The sequence below is a fragment of the Dendropsophus ebraccatus genome, chromosome 4 (assembly GCF_027789765.1).
Source record: "Dendropsophus ebraccatus isolate aDenEbr1 chromosome 4, aDenEbr1.pat, whole genome shotgun sequence".
Taxonomy (NCBI): domain Eukaryota; kingdom Metazoa; phylum Chordata; class Amphibia; order Anura; family Hylidae; genus Dendropsophus; species Dendropsophus ebraccatus.
The window spans coordinates 29,821,388-29,844,697 of NC_091457.1; the positions used below are offsets into that span (position 1 = coordinate 29,821,388).

General features: G+C 44.8%; 1 protein-coding gene across 4 annotated transcripts; it reads left to right on the forward strand.

Moving 5' to 3' along the window:
• The first annotated feature begins 5,173 nt into the window (after positions 1 to 5,173).
• Positions 5,174 to 21,849, forward strand: DPP3 (dipeptidyl peptidase 3). 4 transcript variants are annotated; one of them, XM_069968233.1, is made up of 18 exons: positions 5,174 to 5,252; positions 8,880 to 9,171; positions 9,516 to 9,605; positions 9,679 to 9,816; positions 12,923 to 12,997; positions 13,089 to 13,182; positions 13,263 to 13,396; positions 14,774 to 14,904; positions 15,290 to 15,348; positions 15,865 to 16,059; positions 16,604 to 16,716; positions 17,240 to 17,335; positions 17,558 to 17,620; positions 17,725 to 17,849; positions 18,138 to 18,258; positions 18,490 to 18,669; positions 20,364 to 20,526; positions 21,666 to 21,849. In XM_069968233.1, exons 2-18 carry the CDS (start codon positions 8,899 to 8,901, stop codon positions 21,821 to 21,823), a joined length of 2,208 nt encoding a protein of 735 aa, XP_069824334.1. In that variant the 5' UTR covers positions 5,174 to 5,252; positions 8,880 to 8,898; the 3' UTR covers positions 21,824 to 21,849. The 4 variants fall into 4 exon arrangements, with proteins under 4 accessions (XP_069824334.1, XP_069824335.1, XP_069824332.1 ...); XM_069968234.1 differs by lacking the exon at positions 5,174 to 5,252 and adding an exon at positions 7,674 to 7,761; XM_069968231.1 differs by lacking the exon at positions 5,174 to 5,252 and adding an exon at positions 8,567 to 8,760.
• Positions 21,850 to 23,310: the final 1,461 nt, after the last annotated feature.

Below are 23,310 nucleotides of genomic sequence, written 5' to 3' on the forward strand. Positions count from 1 at the left end.
TGGGTCATGGGTGATCACTGGGAGTTCTGGGTGTTGTCTGGTGGGTCATGGGTGATCACTGGGAGTTCTGGGTGTTGTCTGGTGGGTCATGGGTGATCACTGGGAGTTCTGGGTGTTGTCTGGGGGGTCATGAGTGATCACTGGGAGTTCTGGGTGTTGTCTGGTGGGTCATGGGTGATCACTGGGAGTTCTGGGTGTTGTCTGGTGGGTCATGGGTGATCACTGGGAGTTCTGGGTGTTGTCTGGTGGGTCATGGGTGATCACTGGGAGTTCTGGGTGTTGTCTGGTGGGTCATGGGTGATCACTGGGAGTTCTGGGTGTTGTCTGGTGGGTCATGGGTGATCACTGGGAGTTCTGGGTGTTGTCTGGTGGGTCATGGGTGATCACTGGGAGTTCTGTGTGTTGTCTGGTGGGTCATGGGTGATCACTGGGAGTGCTGGGTGTTGCCTGGTGGGTCATGGGTGATCACTGGGAGTTCTGGGTGTTGTCTGGTGGGTCATGGGTGATCACTGGGAGTTCTGGGTGTTGTCTGGGGGGTCATGGGTGATCACTGGGAGTTCTGGGTGTTGTCTGGTGGGTCATGGGTGATCACTGGGAGTTCTGGGTGTTGTCTGGTGGGTCATGGGTGATCACTGGGAGTTCTGTGTGTTGTCTGGTGGGTCATGGGTTATCACTGGGAGTGCTGGGTGTTGTCTGGTGGGTCATGGGTGATCACTGGGAGTTCTGGGTGTTGTCTGGTGGGTCATGGGTGATCACTGGGAGTTCTGGGTGTTGTCTGGTGGGTCATGGGTGATCACTGGGAGTTCTGGGTGTTGTCTGGTGGGTCATGGGTGATCACAGGGAGTTCTGGGTGTTGTCTGGTGGGTTATGGGTGATCACTGGGAGTTCTGGGTGTTGTCTGGTGGGTCACATTCAGAGTGCCCACAAATTTTGGCTTTGACTGAAAAGTGCGGTCTGTGGCGCTTTTCAGTCAGAACCAAAATTCAGATCTGCTCGAAAAATAACTAGTGTTGAGATAACTTCAGAAAATTGTTCAGTAAAGTGTCCAAGGACAGTGCTGTGGCCAAACCAAAGTGCTTGGAAGTGTCTGGAGAAGCCAGTTGCTGCCATTGAAAGTCCTGGAAATCATGGATACAGTTATAGGCTATGTTCACACAACGTAAGTTCCGTACTAATTACAGCCGTTGTTGCAACGGCCGTGATTATTGCGGAACTTACATTGTGCTGAAGGCTGAGGGAATCCCGGCCGGAGTGTATACACATTGTATACACTCCGGCCGGGATCCCTGGCGGCGACGTAGAAAACTGACATGTCAGTTTTCTGCGGCCGCTATTCATTGAAAATGGCCGCAGAAAACCCTGCCAGTGCACACAATGGAGCAGATGCGCCCGCATCAGAATTAAGCTGCACTAAAGATCATTACCGGCCGGGATGAAGTTATCTGACACCGGCCGGTGTCATACAGCGTCTGAACATAGCCATAGGCTATAGCCATAGGCTGTGGCAGCCCTAGGACGGCATCCAATTTCTCCAGATGCTGGGAGTTGAATGCCACATGGCCGAACTCAGACACTTTCCTGACATTCGCTCAACACTAAAAATAACCCAAATGTAGTTGACCGTGTTTTGGTCATTGATTTACAGGTCTATCCCCATCCATAGGATAGTGGATAACAAGCTGATCACTGGGGGATCCCACCAACCCTGAGAACAGGGAAGATATTGTCCTGCAATAAATGGAGCACTAGTGCGGTCACTACTATAGTCATTCTCTATGGGTCCACCAGAACTTGGAAGCGTTTGGGGCCCCACAGAAAAACAATGGAGTGCAACCCACATTAACATAGAGTGCTCCATTCATTGCAAGGCGATTGCATTAACCATTTGCCTGTTATCCGCTATCCTATGGGACCCATTCGGATCCAAGCAACGAAAATTTGGAAACCGATTTTCAGATTCTAATGTGAACGAGGCCTTACCTTTGTATAAAGAGAGATGCATGCATGGTATACACTGTGTGTACTGTACTAATATACAGCTGTGCCATCTTCAGCAGCTTTAGCTGAGCGTGGACAGGATAGAAGAGACACATAAATAAAAGCACTGTATGATTATTTTATGTGAGTCTGGCTTCTATGCCCATACACTGCTGATTATATACGGCCATTATATGTGTGTTTGCTTTTATCATTGTTTAGATGTTAAAGAAAAAGATATAGTTAAGCTGTGTGTGGGCAGGGGAGCGAGAGCGATTGCTCATGGTGTAAAGACAGGAAGCAATTAGATTTTTACATATAAATACAGAGAAAGCACTTGAAGCTCAGTTGCTATGGACAAAAAGGAAGGTTTTTGTTTTTTTTTAAGAGAAATAAGAGTAGATAATGATAATACCAGCCCTTATCTCCCTGTACTCTGCATACAGCAGATCGATTTACATTTGACCAGTGACAAGTATTGCTTGCGTAATCATATTTTATTGCATGGATTCTATAATATATTAAAATATATAATATTAAATTCCCACTCAGACCGCTTCCTGGTCTTAATGGGAACCCGGACCGTCATTATTGTTACAGACAGGGACATAGCTAATGTCTTATGGGCCCTGGTGCAAGTGGTCAAATTGCACGGCCAACCCTGGAAATCTATTGAAGCGTGAAACGTTCGGCGTTCCTGGCGCTGTCAAAATAGTGTGCAGCTTTCCTTGCACTGTCAAAGAAGCGTGCGTCTCCTGGCGCTGTGCACTATGATAAATTGTTATGACAAGTATAGAAAGGCAAAGGACAGGGTGAAGGAAAGCTTAGGGAGGGAAGCGCCTACGTCACTGCTGCATGTACTGCCATCCTATGGGGCTGGCTGGGCTAGAGCCTAGTATGCTAGTACCCACCTATACACAAACTCCCCATACATAGTAACTAAACTTATAATAATGCCCGCTACAGTAGCACATGTGGTATTAGTTGTTATAGTAAAACCCCTTAGCAGTGCCCCCCTAAAAAAGTTGCCCCCGCACAGTAGTTACCCCATTATTTCTCCCAATAGTGCCCCATTAAGTAGTTAATTTCCCTAACAGTTCCCCATTAAGTAGTTAATTCCCCCAATAGTGCCCTACAAATAGTTAATTCTTCCAATAGTGCCCCACAAATAGTTAATTTCCCAATAGTGCCCCACAAATAGTTAATTCTTCCAATAGTGCCCCACAAATAGTTAATTCTTCCAATAGTGCCCCACAAATAGTTAATGGGGCACTTTGGGGGCAAAGAGGAGAGCATTACTATCACCTTGTTGGGCACTATTACCTTGTTACAGTGGACTTACCTATCCTAGCTCCCACAGTGCAGCTTCTCCGGCTGCATGACGTGTGTTATGATGTCACTACATTATCCGCTGCAACGTCCTGTGGTACAGCTTGAAAAGGTTTTCCAGTTAAAACTTACTTATCCTCTATTCACGAGTTAGGGGACAAGTAAGAGATTGCAGGGGGTCTAACCTCCATGCCCCCAACGATCTCCAGATCGGCCTGACTCCTTTGCTTTGAATACAGCTGCGGGTCAGCATGGAACCCGCGGTTCTATATATTCTCTATGGCGTGTCCGAAAAGAGCGGCTTCATAGAGAATAAATTGCCGACCCACAGCTGTATTAAAAACAAAGGAGCCAGGGGCCAATCTGGAGATTGCTGGGCGGCATGGCGGTCAGACCCCCCTGTAATCTCTTTGTGTATGTTCACACTACAGAACACATAGTCGTTTCTTTAAGCAGATTGAGCTTAAGAAATGCATTGGATCAATGGGAGAGGTGTCAGAGTCCGCCATACAGCCCTGCTTAAAATTTCCATGTAGTGAACATACCCTAACTGTGGATAGAAGACAAGTAAATTGATTTCCTCGGTGGGCCATAAATCATCCGCAGGCTCATAGCCTGGAGGCTTAAAGGGAAAGTCCGGCAAAAATTTTTATTAAAGTATTGTATTGCCCCCCGAAAGGTATACAAATCCCCAATATACACTTATTACAGGAAATGCTTATAAAGTGCTTTTTTCCAGCACTTACTACTGCATCAAGGCTTCACTTCCTGGATAAAAATGGTGATGTCACTTCCTGGATAAAATGGTGATGTCACTTCCTGGATAACATGGTGATGTCACGACCCGACTCCCAGAGCTGTGCGGGCTGTGGCTGCTGGAGAGGATGATGGCAGAGGGATGCTCAGTGTCCCTCCAGTGCCCTGTGTCCCTCAGTGTCCCCCTGCCATCATCCTCTCCAGCAGCCACAGCCCGCACAGCTCTGGGAATCGGGTCGTGACATCACCATGTTATCCAGGAAGTGAAGCCTTGATGCAATAGTAAGTACAGGGAAAAAAGCACTTAATAAGCATTTCCCATAATAGGTGTATATTGGAGATTTGTATAACTTCTGGGGGGCAATACAATACTTAAAAAAAAAAATAAATCTCACGGGACTTTTCCTTTATGGTGCGTTCACTCCTACAGGATCTGCAGCTGATTTTCTGCAGCAGATTTCATTTAAATAACTGAACACAGCATCAAATCTGCAGGTGTGAACGCACCCTTAAGGGGAGAAGTAGAAGCTCCAATTACTGTGAGAGCCTGGCTAGGTAAGTATTCCTTGTATTATTTTTTGCCTAGTCAGGATGGGGCATTATTTCTACATGTGAGGTTAATAATAATATTTATTTGTATAGTGTTTGTTTAGGTTAATGGTAAAATGTACATTTGACATAATGTGGCTCTATGGATGGAAAAAAAGACTGATGCTTAGAATGTGAGGAAATTGCTTGGTGTTTTACTGCTATAGTTTTTTTATGGTCAGTATTTTCTGTGGAAAAAAACGCATATAGTAAAACTGCCAAATTTGGTAAAAAGCCAGGAAAAAACTGCACCATTGCATCACTTAGTATAACCTGCAGCGCTCTGCCATTGTGCACACACCACATGGAACCGCTGAACGGTCCCCACGGCGTGATCAATTTCAAGCAGAAGGAGGCGGGCACCAATGTTTTCCAATCCATTATAGGTCAAAGCAGCTGTCAATCTATTCCATCCCTCGATGCCATTGGCTACGCCGAAAACGTCAGCGGCCACTTTACCCGCCCTTACTCCTTCATTGAAGCCCGCAGAGCAGAGCTCGCCGTTGATTGGTCAGAGCGGCTAGTGGGCGGGGTGAGGAGTGACTTGTGCTGTAACCCGGATGTGGCTGCCCTCCAGTCTCTCTACTTAGGAGCAGCAGCAGGTGAGCTCAGTGTGAGGGGATGACGCGTGATTTCTGAGCTCACAGCTGTCAGAGTCCGTTACGTGACGTCACTGCGGTGGTTCCGCTCAGTCAGTGTGTGCAGTCACAGGGGGCTCTGAGAACCGCAACGTTACCTGCAGTGTGTATGATTGAGGGTGCCGGTTGTTAGTTCTGGATGGGCACGGGGTGGTGCTTTGTGTTGGCCTCCATAGTCTCTGCCTGTGAGGGTAATGCACAGGGGGTGGGTGTCTCCTATAGAGTACATTGCCTGCCTGGTGTCATCCGCGACTATGTGTCTGTTACTAATTTACAGAGGGATTGATCTATAAGGGGGAAGTCCGCAGCTTAGCCCACACATCAGTAGTCACTGCAGGACAATGCTTTATGACCATTTCTTAAAGGGGTTGTCCAGCGGAAATCTTTTTCTTTCAAATAAACTGATATCAGAAAATTACATAGATTTGTAATTTACTTATATTAATAAAGCTCAAGTCTTCCCATACTTATCAGCTGCTGTATGTCCTGCAGGAAGAGTTTTATTTTCAGTCTGACACAGTGCTCTCTGGTGGGGACAGGAACTCTGTGAATCCTCATAGAAAGCCTCCCCTGCTCTGGACAGTTCCTGTCTCCTGTCAGCAGAGAGCACCGTGTCAGGCTGAAAATAAAACATTTCCTGCAGGACATACAGCAGCTGATAAGTATGGGAAGACGAGATTTTTTTTTATTAGAAGTAAATTACAAATCTATATAACTTTCTGACACCAGTTGATTTGAAAGAAAAAGATTTTCGCTGGACAACCCCTTTAAAACCTTATTCATACTGCTTTCACTGTAATAAACAGTGTGTCTCTCCTCATGGCCTCCTCCTCCTCCTGTCTTTTTGAGACTGGCAAGGACAGTGATTGGCTGTAGCATCATATGATACTGTATGTGATGTCATAACAGTGGGGAGCTGGAGCGGCATCATGTGACACTGTACATGATGTCATAACAGTGGGGAGGTGCAGCGGCATCATGTGACACTGTACATGATGTCATAACAATGTGGTGCTGAAGTGACATCATGTGACACTGTATGTGATATCATAACATTGGGGAGGTGGAGCGGCATCGTGTGACACTGTATGTGATGTCATAACAGTGGGGAGGTGGAGCGGCATCATGTGACACTGCATGATGTCATAATAGTGGGGAGGTGGAGTGGCATCATGTGACACTGTACGTGATGTCATAATAGTGGGGTGCTGGAGTGACATCATGTGACACTGTACGTCTCTCTAGATAAGACTGGCCTTCTCAAGATCTGCAAGAGATGGACTCTATAGTAAGTCTAAAGAGCCCATCTTATGCAATGAGACTGGGAGTGAAGCACTCAACCATGTGCTTCTCCTGTCCTCATCTGGTGATTGGTGGGGGTCTGAGCACCCAGACCAATCAAAACTAGTGATATAGAACATTACACGTCTGACGTTTTTTAAAGTGACAGTAACACTTTAAAACAGGAATGGTGAACCTTTGGCCCCCCCGCTGTTAAAAAAAAAAAAAAGGTACAATTCCCATCATGCCTGGACAGGCGATACTTTGTGGTTTTGCAACAGCTGGAGGGCTGAAGGTTCCCTATCCCTACTTTAAAGGGAACCTGTCACCCCGCGTGCCGGGGGTGACAGGCTCCCGCCCCCCCCCCCCGCTACAGCCCCCTATACTCACCTGATCCCGCCGGGTCCCGCTTCTGGATCCGTTTTATTGGAGGTTAAACATTCATCATTAATCCTGTAGTACCAGTCTTTCAGCGCTTCCAATGCCGGGGTGACAGGCTCCCGACCCCCTGCTACAGCCCCCTATACTCATCTGATCCCGCCGGGTCCCGGAGATATCAGCCGCTGCAGCCCGGAGCGTGCGCTGAGAGATGAGTCCAACGCTCATAGAGAATGACGGATCACTGGACTCTCCTGTCATTCTCTGAGCGTTGGACTCATCTCTGAGCACGCGCTCCGGGCTGCAGCGGCTGATATCTCCGGGACCCGGCGGGATCAGATGAGTATAGGGGGCTGTAGCAGGGGGTCGGGAGCCTGTCACCCCGGCACGGGGGGTGACAGGTTCCCTTTAAAGGGATTGAATCAGTAACCACATTCACAGAATTGGCAGATGTTGCTTTGTAAGGATGCGTTCACACTGAGAAATCCGCATGGATAATATCCTGCAGATTCCCAGGTTCGCCCCTGCACGCTCTATGGTCAGGCTGATTCCGCAATCCGCCTAAGGAATGGACATGACCAAACAATGGAGTGTATGGGATGGGCGGCGGAGATGTGAGTGGCAGAATCTGCGGGAACTTCTTCTTGTGAATTCATCAGTGTGAACGCAGCCTAAGGGCCTGTAAAGGCCACTATTACCCTCTTTAATAGAGTTAATGATCAGCTGAAGAATTGCTCGTTGGTCTGATTTTCTTAAAGGGAACCTGTCACCTGGGACACCTGCTCGATACTACCGCTTTACCGTTTTATTGGAGGTTAAACATTCATCATTAATCCTGTAGTACCAGTCTTTCAGCGCTTCCAATGTTCTAGGTCAAGTATAATTTGGTCCCTATTCCTCATCATTTCTGCTTCTGAAGTGAATTGTCTCAGCCGGGAGGGACACCTCTGTGACCAGTGATTGGCTAAGCAAGCAGTTTTTGCTGGGATCATTTGTCTAAAACAGGAACGGTGAGGAGCAGGGACCAGATAACGTCAGACCGGGAGCTATGGGGGGATAGGGGGAGATAAGTATTACTTACTTTTTATTTTTACACAACCTCTTTGAGGAGAACCTGTCATCAGAAATAACTTTTTACATGTCGTTAGATCACCAGTCCCAAAGGCACTAGGCCTGGGGAAACAAAAAAAAAAAAACCTTCATAGAATCTTACACCTAAAATATACCTTTAAAACACAATCTGGTGTCAAGTATTTATGGTATTAAAATGTACCTCCCAACATGCTTTGCACCTCAGAACCATTTTCTCAGTACCTGGCCCTGTCTTGTAGCATCTGTCTACCACTGGCTTTATCTGCTTGTGCTTTGCACAGCAAATACTGTATCTAGCCATTCATCTACATAGATAGATAGATTAGAGAAAGCTAGAGCTTAAAAACAGTGTCCCCTTTCCCCTGTACTACTCAGCAGAGGCTGCTGTTTTCCTGCCCTTGGCCAGGTGATTACTGTGTGAAGTCAGTGGTGGGTGGGGTATAGATGAGGCATTAGAACTTGCCTGACAACATAAGGGACAGTGGTCATGTGACCTCTGTCTCAGAAGGGAGGGGGAGGGCAGAGGAGTGGAGACAGAGTGGACCAGGAAGTGAGGATTTTCAGCAGCTTCAGGGTGTAAGTCAGGATGTGCTGCTGACAATCATACCAATTCATGTAATAGAAACCTATTACAAACAAGCTTAGATTATCGGTGGGGATTGAGCATGGTTAAATCTTTCTTAACTGAAGTTCCCCTTCAAGGGCACCTTCTTACTTTCAGGTATGTATCTTAAAAGACAGATGTAACATGTCTGAGATAAAAGTACCCAAGTGCAATGAAGCCGCCCAATACTTATGAATGCTACCGGAATAAAATCTTTTTTTTTTTTTGTCTTTCAGGAACACTGTCATTGAAAACATGGCCGCCCCATCTCAATACATCCTCCCCAATGACCTTCCTGTTGCTTTACTTGAATGTGAGGAGGCCTTCTCACTACTATCAGCAGAAGAGAAGCTTTACACCCATTTTCTGTCTCGGGCGTCATTTTATGGAGGATTGATAGTTCTGTTCCAGACCTCACCCGAATCTCCTGCCATATACGTCCTGCTCAACAGGCTCTTCAGGGCGCAGGAGCCCGTTGTGCTGCATGGTGTGGCCAAGAGCCAGGGCCTGACTGATGACGAGTACCAGGTATATGATGACTCAGCTGAAATGTCTTCAATATAGATGCATTCTGGACCCTAAATATCTAGTAGATGCAAGTTGAGGGCCCCTGCTCACCTTCTGTATGAGACGAAACTATAACAGCTTGAGGGCGGAATACCTTCGTGTTCACCCGTCTCTATATAGGGTACAGACCTCCACACTGTTCGAAAATGAGGTTTTTCTAACCTTTACCAATTGTCATGCACTCTATACTATTCAGTCTGTTGAAGTGATATTGAACATTACTATGTTATTACTATCTTATGACTATCTTATACTATGTTACTATGTTATAGTCAAGCTTATGTTCGCTACTTTAACTTTTTCAGGCCCTTTTAGTTTACACAGCCGGATTCTTTGCCAACATGGGAAACTACAAATCTTTTGGGGATACAAAGTTTGTCCCCAATGTTCCTAAGGTAAGTCTTCTAGTCCTAACGGGAGAAATTTTGAAGAGATATTTGGTCATTGCTAACTGTAATCTCTGTGCAGGAGAAACTGGAGAAGTTGCTACGTGCAAGTGAAGCTTTTGCTAAGGATCCTGAAGGAATGGAGGCTCTGTGGAAAATGGTTGAAGACCGCTTGTACTCACTCGAGCCACGAGAGAGACAGCTGGGACTAGGGGACCATGTAAGTACCTAGAACTGTGAGGCCTGGTTCACACGTTCTTTGTGTAAAGTGCAGAGAGATTATATGTGATTTACTGCAGAATTATGATTCACAGTAAATTTTGTGCTGCTTTGCCACATGGTGATCAGTTGCACATCACACTACTGTGTATCAACAGCCTAATGGGAGTATGCCCTTTTGCCTATGTTATGGAGGGACACGCACATTGATAAGGGGAAATGGTAACTCCCAGTTGTCAGTTTATTAATACATATGGTGAAAGAGTAAAATGGTACAATGCAAACTAAATCTGCTCCAGAATTGTATGGGGGAAAAAGTATTTTGTAGAACAGATTAGGAGGGGCCACATTTCCTTTTGAAAGTTTTTATTTTTTTTTTATTTAAAGGGGTTATTTAGCACTCCAAAAACATGGCCACTTTCTTGCAGAGACAGGACTACTCCTTGCCTCAAGTTCAGGTGTGGTTTGCTATTAAGCTCCTTCACTTCAATGGAACTGAGTTACAAAACCTGCAGCCAAACTGGAGACAAGAATGGTGCTGTCTCTGGAGGAGAGTGGCCATGTTTTTGTAGCGCTGGATAACCTCTTTAACCTTACTTGTCCTGCTATCCACAGGATAGGGGACTAGTATGAGATTGTACTGGATCTTGCAGTCAAAACCTTTTTAGTTTGGGTGTGGGGTGTGTTTTCATACCAATGATCCACAGCAACATACAGTATATTCCAATGGGGTTTTTAAAACCCATCCACACTAAGCAGAAAATATCGGCACGGAAATATGAGCATGCTTTGTAGGCCACTGGGATAAATAAGATGCGCTCTTGGATTGTCTAGTCTCAGTTTACATTGTCTAGAAGAAGTATAAAGTTTTAGTAGATCTGGGGTAATGGGCCACATTTACCAGAACATCAGCAGTCCCCGCTATTAATCCAGTACTGTGGTGAGACAGTAAGGGTATGTTCACACTGAGCAAATACGGCGGAATTCCGCAACGGCTCCTCCACGGTCATCGCTCTTTGCTCAAAGAAGTGACATGTAAGAGCGGAGCGCAGTGGCTGCGGAAGAGCGCGCGCTCTTCCATAGACTGGCTATGAGACAGGCGCCTGTTTTACTCAGTGTGAACATACCCTAAGGGTACTATTACACCAACAGATCTGACGAACGATTATCTGCCAAAGATTTGAAGCCAAACCCAGGAACAGACTATAAACAGAGATCAGGTCATAAAGGAAAGACTGGATTTCTCCTCTTTTCAAATCCACTCCTGGGTTTGGCTTCAAATCTTTGGCAGATAATCTGTCGTCAGATCTGTTGGTGTAATAGTACCCTCAGAGTGCCTTTACACAGAGAAATTTATCTGACAGATCATTGAAGCCAAAGCCAGGAACAGACTATAAACAGAGAATAGGTCATAAAGGAAAGACTGAGATTTCTCCTCTTTTCAAATCCATCCCGGGCTTTGGCTTTAAAAATCTGATGAATTTTAATAAGAACCTGATGAATAGAGAAGGAAACATATTTTTCTCTGATAAGATATTCCAGTGATAGACGTATTTCCTGCGTATAGGATAGGGGTTGATTGTGGATGGGAACAAAGGCACGGCCCTCCCAGCTGAATGGAGTCAGCACATGCTCCACTCACTCTTTATAGAGCCACTGGAGATAACTGAGTGCTGTAATCAGCTATCTCCGGCAGCTTCATAGGAAATGAGCTATATCATATATAAAGGATATGAAAGCTGAGCTATGATTGGTTGTTTTGGGTTACTTAGTCAGACTTACTACTGGATATTCTTCATCAATGAGGCCCAGTGTTGAATAATGGTTGTCAGACTATTCAACACAATCTGAATCCACAACATAAAAGAACAGCCATGGCACTCAAGCCTTAAAGAAGCAGTTCACAAAATTTTTTTATTAGCCCGCCCACTAGGCGCTGGCATGTATACTCGCCACAGGTGATCCGTGTTCCGCGGCGCGTCTTTGTTCCGGTCCCGCGGCACCGTTCATTTCCGGCGCACGCTCATGTTATCCGCTGCTGTGACCCCCCTTCTGTCTCCTGTAATTGAATGCCGGAAGTCACGTGCTCCCATAGAGAATGCATTGTAAAGTGTGACTTCTGGCGTTCAATCACAGGAGACAGAAGAGGGGTCACAGCAGCGGATGACTTGAACAGCGCCGCGGGACCAGAGTAAAGCCACGATGCGGGCCACCGATCAACTGCGGTGAGTATATGTGCCATCACCTGGGGGGGAGGGCAATAAAATTATTTTGTGAACTGCTTCTGTAATCGCCAACAGAATTTGCGATAGGAAGAAACACAGCAGGCACCATTAATGGGTTAGTCGGCTGTATATCAAAACCAGTATGCTCTGCTTTTGGAGCAGAATTAGCTCCCAAGTCAGCAGTCTTGGAGTCAACACACAAACCCTACATGTACAGCAAACAATGCTATGGAGTTTAGCAAAATAATACAACTCAATAAAAATCACATCAAGTGACACGGATTAGGAGCATCCGCAGTATGGAATCTCTCACGGCTATTCTGAATAATATGGTGGAAAAATTTAACACCGTCTGGGCATCCTGGGAAGCGTTCTAGGATAGATGTCAGAGATAATATCCTCCTTCTGTTCTTTTTTTCCTCTTTCCTTCAGCCACCCCTTCTATCCTCTTCTCTTTTTTACTGCCTCCACTCGCCCCCTCTTCTCTTCTCAATTATTTGTTCTAGGGTTGGGTTTGCTCTTGTGCTACATGGGCCTGTTGCCCTGGATGTACCTCACGAATTGTTCTTTGTCTGGCTATTTCTCATTCGCGCTGAGGTAGACTTTCGAGTAAAGAAACTTTCTCTGTAGGCGTCCTGCCTGGCTCATGCCCTTTTGAAGCCCGACTCCTAGTCTCTGTTTTTCCTTTCATTGGTTACCTCCCTTTCTTTTTCTGTTGTTGTATAACTGCATTCCTGCCCATTGGCAGTTTATTGGCTGTTATTACTTATAACTTCACCGATTCTTTCTTTTACTTTACTTTGTATTGTCATTTTATATTAAAGAATTTAAATAAGACAATTATAAAAAAAGGACGACACATCTGCTTCTCTTTCCTCACAGGGGATAAGCACTTATTTTTCAGCAAATTGCACTTTGGAAGATGCAGAACTGATTCAGAAATTCCTCGACTCTAAGGTATGTAAGATAAAGTTGTTGTACTCGCTAATATCCTTATGTGTTCTAAGAATACTTGCCTGTCATCTATATAGTTTCTTCTCTTTCATAGAGTCTTAGTGCCTACAATACTCGACTATTCAAAACTCTGGATGAAGGTGGTAGAGCCAAGTATGAGGTTCGTCTGGCCTCTGTCAGCAAAGAAGGTAAGTAGTGAGAAGCTGAGGTTAGTAGGGATGTGGCATTTACGTGGGACATTGTCTTTACTTATCCTTCATCTCAATAGGATCTGCCGATGTCTCTTCTGATCTCTCAAACCTCTTGGGCCAATTTGAGTTTGAGGGTCACAAGATCCAAGTTACAAGGGGAGATTACTCTCCTTTACTGCTCAGGGTGAGGGAGAACCTGGAGAAGGCAAAGGTATGTATCACAATGTCTTTGTCTACTAAATACAGTGGCAGACAATTGTGTTTATGGTGATGGCTACTCTATCCTTTCAGGCTTCACTCTTAATCACTTGCGGACCTCTCATAGACTTAAATCATCTCAGTGGTCTGTAGTTAACTCTGTGAGGATATCCTTGCACTGTATGCAGTAGTATGGCGATTATATATTCTCCTCCATTGTATAAAAATTACATTAAAATAGGGACCTGGATAGGCTGGAGAAAAAATTCTCACTGAAATATCTATACATACTACCAGGAGACCTTTGACTTGTGAGTTTGCTATGCGTCCATAATGGGGGGGGGGGAAGGAGTTTTGGGGTTAGGGACCTTTATACTTTGAGTACAGTCTTGTTCTGTATTGTTCATTGCTATTATTCTTGCTTTAGTTTGTCTAATTATCACTGAATCTTTGGATAGGTGATTTTACTGCGTCCCTACATCAATTTTTGTAGAAAAATAAATAAAAACAAAATAAAATTTTAATATAGATTAAAAAAAGACTTATGTATTACATACCAATAAAGTGAAAAAATGAGTGGTCACGAGTGACAACAAGAACAGAAAAACACTAAAAATAGATTTATTAGTAACAGACTGAGGTTAAAGGGGTTGTCCGGTGGTCGGCCTTTTTTTAATATATTGCTCCTGGTGCATATAAAACAATAAACATGTTATCTTCATCTGTCCATGCTCCTCTAGTGTCTCCCATGTCCCCCACTGACTGCACAGGCTACACTTCCCTCTTGAGATTAACAGCCCGCTCAGCTAATCACTGGCAGCGGGGCGGTCCCATCTCAGTCAGTGATTGGCTGAGGGGGCTGTCGCTTCTCGGAAGTGAAGGCTTTGCAGTCAGTGGTAGACACTGGAGACACCGCTGGCAGGACACCCGGGGAGCGCAGTCAGGTAAGGATAACATGTTTCTTGTGTTATATGCACCAGGAGCCATATATTAAAAATGGCCGACTGATGGACAACCCCTTTAAATACTATGATACATGGACACTGAACAATAACCGTGAACATCTTACCATGGTGGTAAATCGGACAAAGATAAGGCGCTTGCAAGCAGGATTCTGACGGCTCGCTGTTACCACTCAGAAAAGAAAATCCAACATGTGTTGCTTCCCCTTGCAGCTTTGTCAGGGATCAGTCTAGAAGTGGTTGAAGGAAACTGTAGGATTTGTATACCATGGGGACAGGGCAGAGTTGTTCATTGTAACATATGATGTTTATATCAGATTTAGTGTTGACTTACAGTATGTATGTGTATTTTTTTTTGCTATATGTTTTAAAAACCCTGAGAGCCTATGAACAATCTTTTTTTTTTTTTCTCCCTTAAACATTTGTAGGTTTATGCTTCCAATGAAAACCAAAGGAAAATGCTGGAGGAGTATGGGCGTTGCTTTCAGGAAGGCTCCATCCAAGCGCACAAAGAAGGTTCCAAACACTGGGTGCAGGATAAAGGACCAATAGTTGAGAGGTTATAAATTATAAGGGAGTCGAACAGAAAGCTTAAAGGGGTTATCCTCTGCCCACAGGATAGGGGTAACTACCTCTGACGTCTGCTACCCCCACAGATCCTGAGAATGGAGGCCAGTTATTCTGTAGGTGAATGGAGTGGCAATGCACATTCTCAACCACTTCCAAACACTGCAGAGTTCAGCTATTCTCAATAGTCGGATGTCCCATAAAGAATAAATGAAGGACCAGTTACTTAATGATCAGGGGGGGTGCCAGCAGCTGGACCCCCACTTATCAGCTAGTTATTCTCTAAACTGTGAACGGGGGATAACCTTCTTTTTACAGAAGTAATAATGTAGTGGTAGCACAGAGATTGTGTTTTGACATGATATCTTTCTTTCTAGTTACATTGGCTTTATTGAGAGTTATAGAGACCCATTTGGCTCCCGTGGAGAATTTGAAGGTAAGGACTAGTAGAGTTGTGAGCGTTAAATGAGACTATATGGGGAAGGGGATAGATAGGGCAATACTTTATTAGTATATGCCCCCTGCGATGGATCTGTTTGTGTTGCTATAAGTGGATTATTAAAGGGGCACTCAGGGGGGGGGCACTTTTTTGCTGGGATCAGGGAAGAGGTGGCCGAGGGAAAAGACGTCCACCCACCTCCCCGGTTCCAGCATCGCTGTGCTCCGGTGTCCGGTTCCAGGCTGCTTCCGGGTGTCAGACGCGGGCTTGAGACGTGACGTCTCAGGTCCGCTCAGCCACTCAGTGAAGGGGAGGCGGGATCCGTTTCAAGTCCGCTCAGATCCCACCACTGTCACTGGTGGGATCATAAGCCCCCCCCGCTGGAGTACATGGTAGGTAGACATGAATAGTGGGATTATGTGTGGTTTATTACATTTGCCATAGACATGCAAATCATAGGATGCAGCGATACTTTATTGGCGTGTAACCCATTTTTCTGTCTCCATTATCCAGGGTTTGTGGCAGTAGTTAACAAGTTAGTGAGTGCTCGCTTTGCTCAGCTAGTCTCTGCAGCAGAAAGCCTCATAGCGTCGCTCCCATGGCCATCTGCCTATGAGAAGGACACCTTCCTCCGGCCAGACTTCACCTCCTTGGATGTAGTCACATTTAGTGGCAGTGGAATCCCTGCCGGAATCAACATCCCAAACTGTAAGGATACACAGATGTACATGCATGTGGCTATGTGTTCTTAGTACCTGCTGGATGAGATACAGATAATGGATATTTGTATAAAATTATAAGCCTCACATGGTTAATACTTTCTGTAATGAAGATTTCCACCTACAGCTGCTGTGATGCGCCAGTGAAACAGGGCATTGTTTAAGGGATTAGCCTCAGGATAGTCCATCACTATGACATCAGTGGGGTCCAACACTTGAAACCCCAGATGATCAGCTAAAGGGCTGTGCAGCCAGATGTTTAACTATTTTTGTAGCTGCAGCAAATATACTGCTGCAAGCAATTATTATTATTTTTTTTGTATTTGCATACCAGTTGCCATGTGGTATAATAGACATTTTGCAGTTCTTTGTATTTTTTGTACCTTTTTTGAGTAATCACATTTTTTATTCTATGTTTTGGGAGATATGAACTAACCTAGCTAAAGTGTATGGCCTCCTTTAAATCATATGTTAGTTTTTATATTTTTGACACAAAAAAACACCCCCCCCCCCTTTTTTTTTTTTTGTTACAGATGATGATATCAGGCAGAGCATTGGATTTAAGAACGTGTCATTGGGTAACGTCTTATCGGTTGGAGCTGCGACTGAGCGTGATAAGCTGACTTTCTTGTCTGAAGAAGACAAGGTACAGTATACAGTTTCTTCGCCACAATAAACGTGGTGTTAATGCCCCCTGTCGGCAGAAAGTGGGACTGCACTGGTTACTACTTGTCAAGTGATGCAGAATAATGCTCTGAGCAGCAGCCATACACTAAAATTACACATCCTATGTGTATCGGTAAGACCGCATAATTCATAGGAAATAGTTAACCAAGCCTTATGGGATTATTTTTATTATTTTTTTTTTCCTTTTATATATATGAATCCATTCACTGCTGTACTGTAAAATACAAAGATCTTAATTCAGCAGAGTGTCAGGTGATTATTAATATTAATGTGGTCGCCCATCCACAGTGTCTAATTGTTAGGGGCCCAGCTGCTGCGACTCTCCCCTCCCCCTCCTAAATCAGACCTGCAGGGGTGGACATGTTTCATGAGTAAACCTTTTTAGCCCCAATACTGTATCTACAATTATTATAATCGTTATATCGATATATACATGTTTATCTATGTATGTACTCATAGTGATGGCTATTCTTTTCTTCCAGGATGTTTTTATAAAGTATCGTGGCCCATCTTTTGAAGTCCAGGTTGGCCTGCACGAGTTACTAGGACATGGCAGCGGAAAGCTTTTTGTCCAGGTAGTAGTCTCTTCAGCAATTTCTCATCAACTTTTGAACAACTTGTAAGCAGTGGATCAGTGAGAATCTTTATTAGCTACTGAAAATGTCATTTATTTATTTGTGGAGTTGAATTATTACCAGGAAACAGTCCAGGTTGTAGTTTTATTCATAAAGTTTCTTGTTGTTTGTATTATTTTGCCACTGTGTAGAAGACTTTTACATACATTTCTTCATGTTTTTTAGGATGAAAAGGGGACTTTTAATTTTGACAAAGAGAATGTTCTCAACCCAGAGACTGGGGAGCATGTGAGTAACTATTGTGATCAGTAATAATTTTCGATGGTTAAAGGGGTTAGCCTGTATTTTTAGTCGTACCTCCATTTTTCACTTACATTTTTTTTCCCTGCAAGGTAAAAAGTTGGTATAAGCCTGGCGAAACTTGGGACAGTAAATTTTCTACTATTGCCTCTACTTATGAGGAATGCAGGGCTGAGTGTGTCGGGCTGTATCTGTGTGTCAATGAGGAGGTGTTAAGGTAAGAAACCTTCAGCCATGACCATCTTAAACTGTTATAAAATGTTCCCCCTTTTTAATTTTTTAGTCAGTATGGCAGAAATACTATACACAGAGAGTCATAATACATTTCCTTGTACAAATCACAATAATGCAGTGAATTTATAGAAAGGCAAGAAAATTACCTTCATTCTCAGCGTCCCGTGCACTATGGAGATATAACTGGTTAGAGTCTTCTTACTTGCTGTTATTTTTCCCTTTGACATAAGAAAGATCTGATCGTATTAATAATCACCTTTTGTACCTACAGGATATTTGGTCATGAATCTCAGGAAGCACAAGATGTTTTGTATGTAAACTGGTTGAACATGGTCCGTGCTGGGTTGCTGGGCCTGGAATACTTTACACCAGAGACTGGCAAATGGAGACAGGTGTGTTTATTATCTGTGTGATCATAAAAGCTACAACACTGTTCCAGACAATTGTATGATGGATACCGCCAGTGCTTTGTTGACCCCCATTAAAGTGTAATTGGATCCATCTAGATAAATCTAATCAAATCCGAGGGAAAATGCCAAACACATATGTGAGCTGAACCTAAGGAACATGGATGTTTTACCTTATCATGGCTGATTCATTTCAGTGCTTGTTCTTATCCACAGGCCCATATGCAAGCTCGCTTTGTTATTCTCCGTGTCCTCCTGGGGGCAGGAGAGAACTTTGTCACCGTCTCACAAAAAACCGGAGCAGATGGTCGTCCAGATGCACAAGTATCACTAGACAGGAGCAAGATCATGAGCGTGGGCCGACCGGCCATCCAGCGTTTCCTGCAGCGATTACAGGTATTTATCTTAAATTAATATAAAGAGTAAATGGGATACGAGCTGGGTCAGTACTGGCTACTAGAGATGAGCAAACCTTGAACATGCCCGGGTTTCTCTAAACCAGGGGTGGGGAACCTCCGGCCCGCGGGCCGCATCCGGCCCCTGAGACCTCCCGATGCGGCCCGCAGCTCCCCTGTGATGCGCGCCGCTCTGGAGGAGGAAGGAGCCGGCATACACAGCATCCTCCGGTGTCTGTGACAGCTGCCGGACACAGGAGGATGCTGTCTGTGCCGGCTTCTTCCCCAGCAGAGCGGCGCGTGTCTTCAGTCTCCTGCGGGCCGCACGCGATGACGTCATTTCATCGCGCGCCGCCTGCAGGAGAAAGACCGGCACAGAGGACCTGGGACAGAAGAGGACATGGGCAGCGTGGGAACGGAGGTAAGGTGAGTGGGATGTTTATCTTTTTTATTTGGGGGTTAACTAGGCCGCCAGGGACAAGACTGATGGGGGTGATAACTAGGCTGCCAGAGACATGCCTGATGGGGGTGATAACTAGGTTACCAGGGACATGCCTGATGGGGGTGATAACTAGGCTACCAGGGACATGCCTGATGGGGGTGATAACTAGGCTACCAGGGACATGCCTGATGGGGGTGATAACTAGGCTACCAGGGACATGCCTGATGGGGGTGATAACTAGGCTACCAGGGACATGCCTGATGGGGGTGATAACTAGGCTACCAGGGACATGCCTGATGGGGGTGATAACTAAGCTCCCAGGAACATGCCTGATGGGGGGGATAACTAGGCTACCAGGGACATGCCTGATGGGGGGGGGGGGATAACTAGGCTACAAGGGACATGCCTGATGGGGGGGGGGATAACTAGGCTACCAGGGACATGCCTGATGGGGGGGGGGGATAACTAGGCTACCAGGGACATGCCTGATGGGGGTGATAACTAGGCTACCAGGGACATGCCTGATGGGGGTGATAACTAGGCTACCAGGGACATGCCTGATGGGGGTGATAACTAGGCTACCAGGGACATGCCTGATGGGGGTGATAACTAGGCTACCAGGGACATGCCTGATGGGAGTTAACTAGGCTACCAGAGGCATGACTTGGGGGTTAACTAGACTACAAGGGGCATCACTGGGGGTTAACTACAATAGCAGGGGCACTGGGGGAACAATACTTTGCCTTGCCCCATGTGCTGCAAACCCACGCTACTAACTGCCGCGCACAGTATGCGGCCCTCGAATGATTTTATTAATGCCCGACTGGCCCTCGACATGGAAAAGGTTCCCCACCCCTGCTCTAAACCTAAGCATGTGGCATTTGATTACCAGCCTATGAGCGTGCTCCAGGTTCGCTCCTCTCTACTGACTACTCATGATATGGATTACATGATCAAGTCTCCTTTTCTTGTATGTATGTGTTTTGTTTTTTGCAACCCCTATGTTAAAGGGGTTATCCGGTGCTACGAAAACATGGCCACTTTCTTCCAGAGACAGCCCCACTCTTGTCTCCAGCTTGGGCGGGGTTCTGCTGCTCAGTTCCATTGAAGTGAATGGAGCTTAATTGCAAACCGCACCTGAACTGGAGACAAGAGTCGTGTTGTCTCTGAAAGAAAGTGGCCATGTTTTTGTCAACCCCTTTAAGTATACTGGTTTTAGTCCACTCCCTCTTTTTTTTTTTTTTTTTTCTCAGGTATATAAATCTACAGCAGATGTAGACAGGGCTCGGGAGATGTATGATGGATACTCCAAAGTTACAGATGAAGAACCTTACAAGTTTCTCACCCTACGTGACATTGTAATACTTAGAAAAGAGGAGCGCAAGTTGTTTGTACAGATCAACACTCACCTGACAGGTGAGCCTGACTGATGGATCTAATGAATCTCTGTACATGTCATAAGATGTTCATATATTATACTCATAATTGGGAAAATAGAGCTAGTGGGGTTATATAACATTCATATATTTCTTTTACTCTGGTCCCTTCCTGAAATTCAAGTTTCCAATCTGCCCTGTATGCTATAGATCATAAGGCTGCTGTCACTAAGTTTTCACATGTCACATGGGAGAAGCAAATTGCTGAGCTCTTCACTCTTGGCACACTGCTGTTTTTCTCTCTGCAGGAGCTGGTTCCCATAGACTTACAGTGGAGGTAGTCTCCTGCTAGATCCCATCATCAATTTTTTTTTCCAAAAATCCGTATAATCGATAATAAGAAAGTCTGTAATAGGTTTTATTAGGCAAAAAAAAAAAAACATCTTTCTGTATTAAAAAAGCTGTTTTGCAGCCTCCCCCCCCCCCCTTTGTAATCTGCTCATTATCAGACAAAGCCAACTTCATTACAGAGGACCAAAGTGAAGCCGGGTTTGCTGAGTCCCATTATGCTCTATGGAAGGGGGAGGGGTTGAGTGGATGAGTGAGCAGGAAGAGGAGGCAAGCAGCTGTACAGTTTGCAGACTGTCTGGGCACATAAAACGCTGGATTCAGAGGTCAGAAAGCTCAGTGCTTGTGTGGGAGCTTGGTGAGAGAAGTTTGCAGGATGTAGTGTTTTGCAGGGCTGCCTTTTCTCCTCTGTGCTCACTCATCCCCCTCGGCTCCTTCCCTCTCCATAAAGCATAATGGACACAGAAATCCTTCTGCTTTTGAAGTGAGGGGTGAGGCTTTTTGAGTATCTATGAGCCAATATTATGATCGTCAGAGAAGTTTAGGGACCACAGAATGCAGTCATTTTCTAATTTCTTATAGCATGGGGAACCTATAGAGACCTGCATTGGTGAAACCATGAGATTCACTTTAATATCTCTTTTAATTTTGTTGCAAAATATTGGAAATAGGTTTCCATAGCTCTTTATTCTGTACTGTTGAGGCTGACCTCCAAAGCACAGCAACATGAATCTGCTGAGTCCATACCAATCTTGGTATTGAATAGGCAATCCCAGTAATACAAGCGGGCTATATCCTGAGACCCTCCCTTAATGTTGTTTTTCTCTGCAGGAGATACTGTGGACGTTCTGCGTTATGACAGCAGTCCCTCTGGACTGATACTTTCTGTCCTGCAGAGATTCTGCAATGAAGAAGAGGACCTAGAGAGGGAAATGCTGGAGCTGAGCCATGCAGATGCCTTGTACTGGCAAAAACAGAACAGCAGATGAATTGTGAAGAAATTGGGCAACAAACTGCAGGACTGTGCTGTAAAAGGGGTCAATGAAGCAATACTCTGTACATTTAGAGCATAGGTTAGGGGCAGTAATCAGTCTGTACGCGGTGGTAGGCTTAGAAAACCATGGCCGCTTTCTTCCAGAAACAGCAGTTTACTTGTCCACAGTTTGGGTGTAGTTTTGTAGCTCAGTTCCTGTGGAGTGAATAGAGCTGAATTGTTATACTACATACAACCTGAGGACAGATGTGGCGCTGTTTTTGAAAGAAAGTAGCTGTGCTTTTTCTAATCCAGGATAACCCATTTAAAAGAGTATTTCCATCTCAGCTAATATAGATTAACCTTTAGGGAACATCAGGTTAAAGAGACTCTGTCAGTAGGTTTATTGTGTCCTATCTCAGGGTAGCATAAACTAGTGACAGGGAAGCTGAACAGAATGATGTATCACTTACATTGCTCTGTGCAGCTGGTCCAGAGATATCCTCTCCATTATGTGCATGAGCCCAGTAGTCCTCGATATTAATGAGAAGTTGAAAACTCCACCCACCAGCTGTCAATGGGCAGTTATCTATCCATGCTGTGTATAGGCTGTAAGTAATACACAGATATGTTCAGCATTTCTGTCACTGGTTTATGCTCCCCTCAATTAAATCAACATAAATCTAGTGACAGATTCTCTTTAAATATTTTTGCCAATACATTCATTTAGAAAACTTCCTTCTCCGGATAAGTTATCTTTCCCTCTCATTCATGACATCTCCTTATCTAGGTTACCGACCACCACTCTGCTCTAAAAGTATATTAACTTGATGTGCTCTACAGATATAACTATATTAGTTGAGATAATACCCATTTAGGTTTCTACAATCATCTATACCAGGTAAAAGGAGGAATAATTTCAAATAAAAGTGTCCAATGTGACGAATAGTTGTGCCCAGTTTGTGCTTTCTTACCACAAGACCCTGCTGTATTGCAGATGCTCTGACCCAGCCCCAATTTGTCTTGTCAGAGTCGCTCAGATCCTTTTGCACATGACCATTTTTCCTGGTTCTAACACCTTAACATCAAGAAATGATTTTGGCCGGCCTGAAATTTTGCATACATGAATATGCATAGGGACTGCGTCACTGGAGGCGGGCGAGGTGAGGGTATGCTCTTAACGCCCCCAGTGCTCCTAATGAGTACATTAGCATATTTACTCTTCTTCAAACTGGGAAAAGAAGAACAGCCATGTACACAGCAGGTACGCAGCTGCATGGAGATATCAACAGGTTCAGTTCTTTTATGATTCCAGTGGCCACCTCCCTCTGCTGTATTACCCTTCTATTCCCATCTAAACAATCCAGCCCCCTAAATTCTTTACCCGCCTTCATTCATGGTCTTCAAATGTGTCTGTGTCATTTGTAAAAACTTAAGACACGTCATAGAGAAGTGTCAAAAGTTTGGATCGGTCTGGGTCCGAGTTTGCAGACCCATACCAAT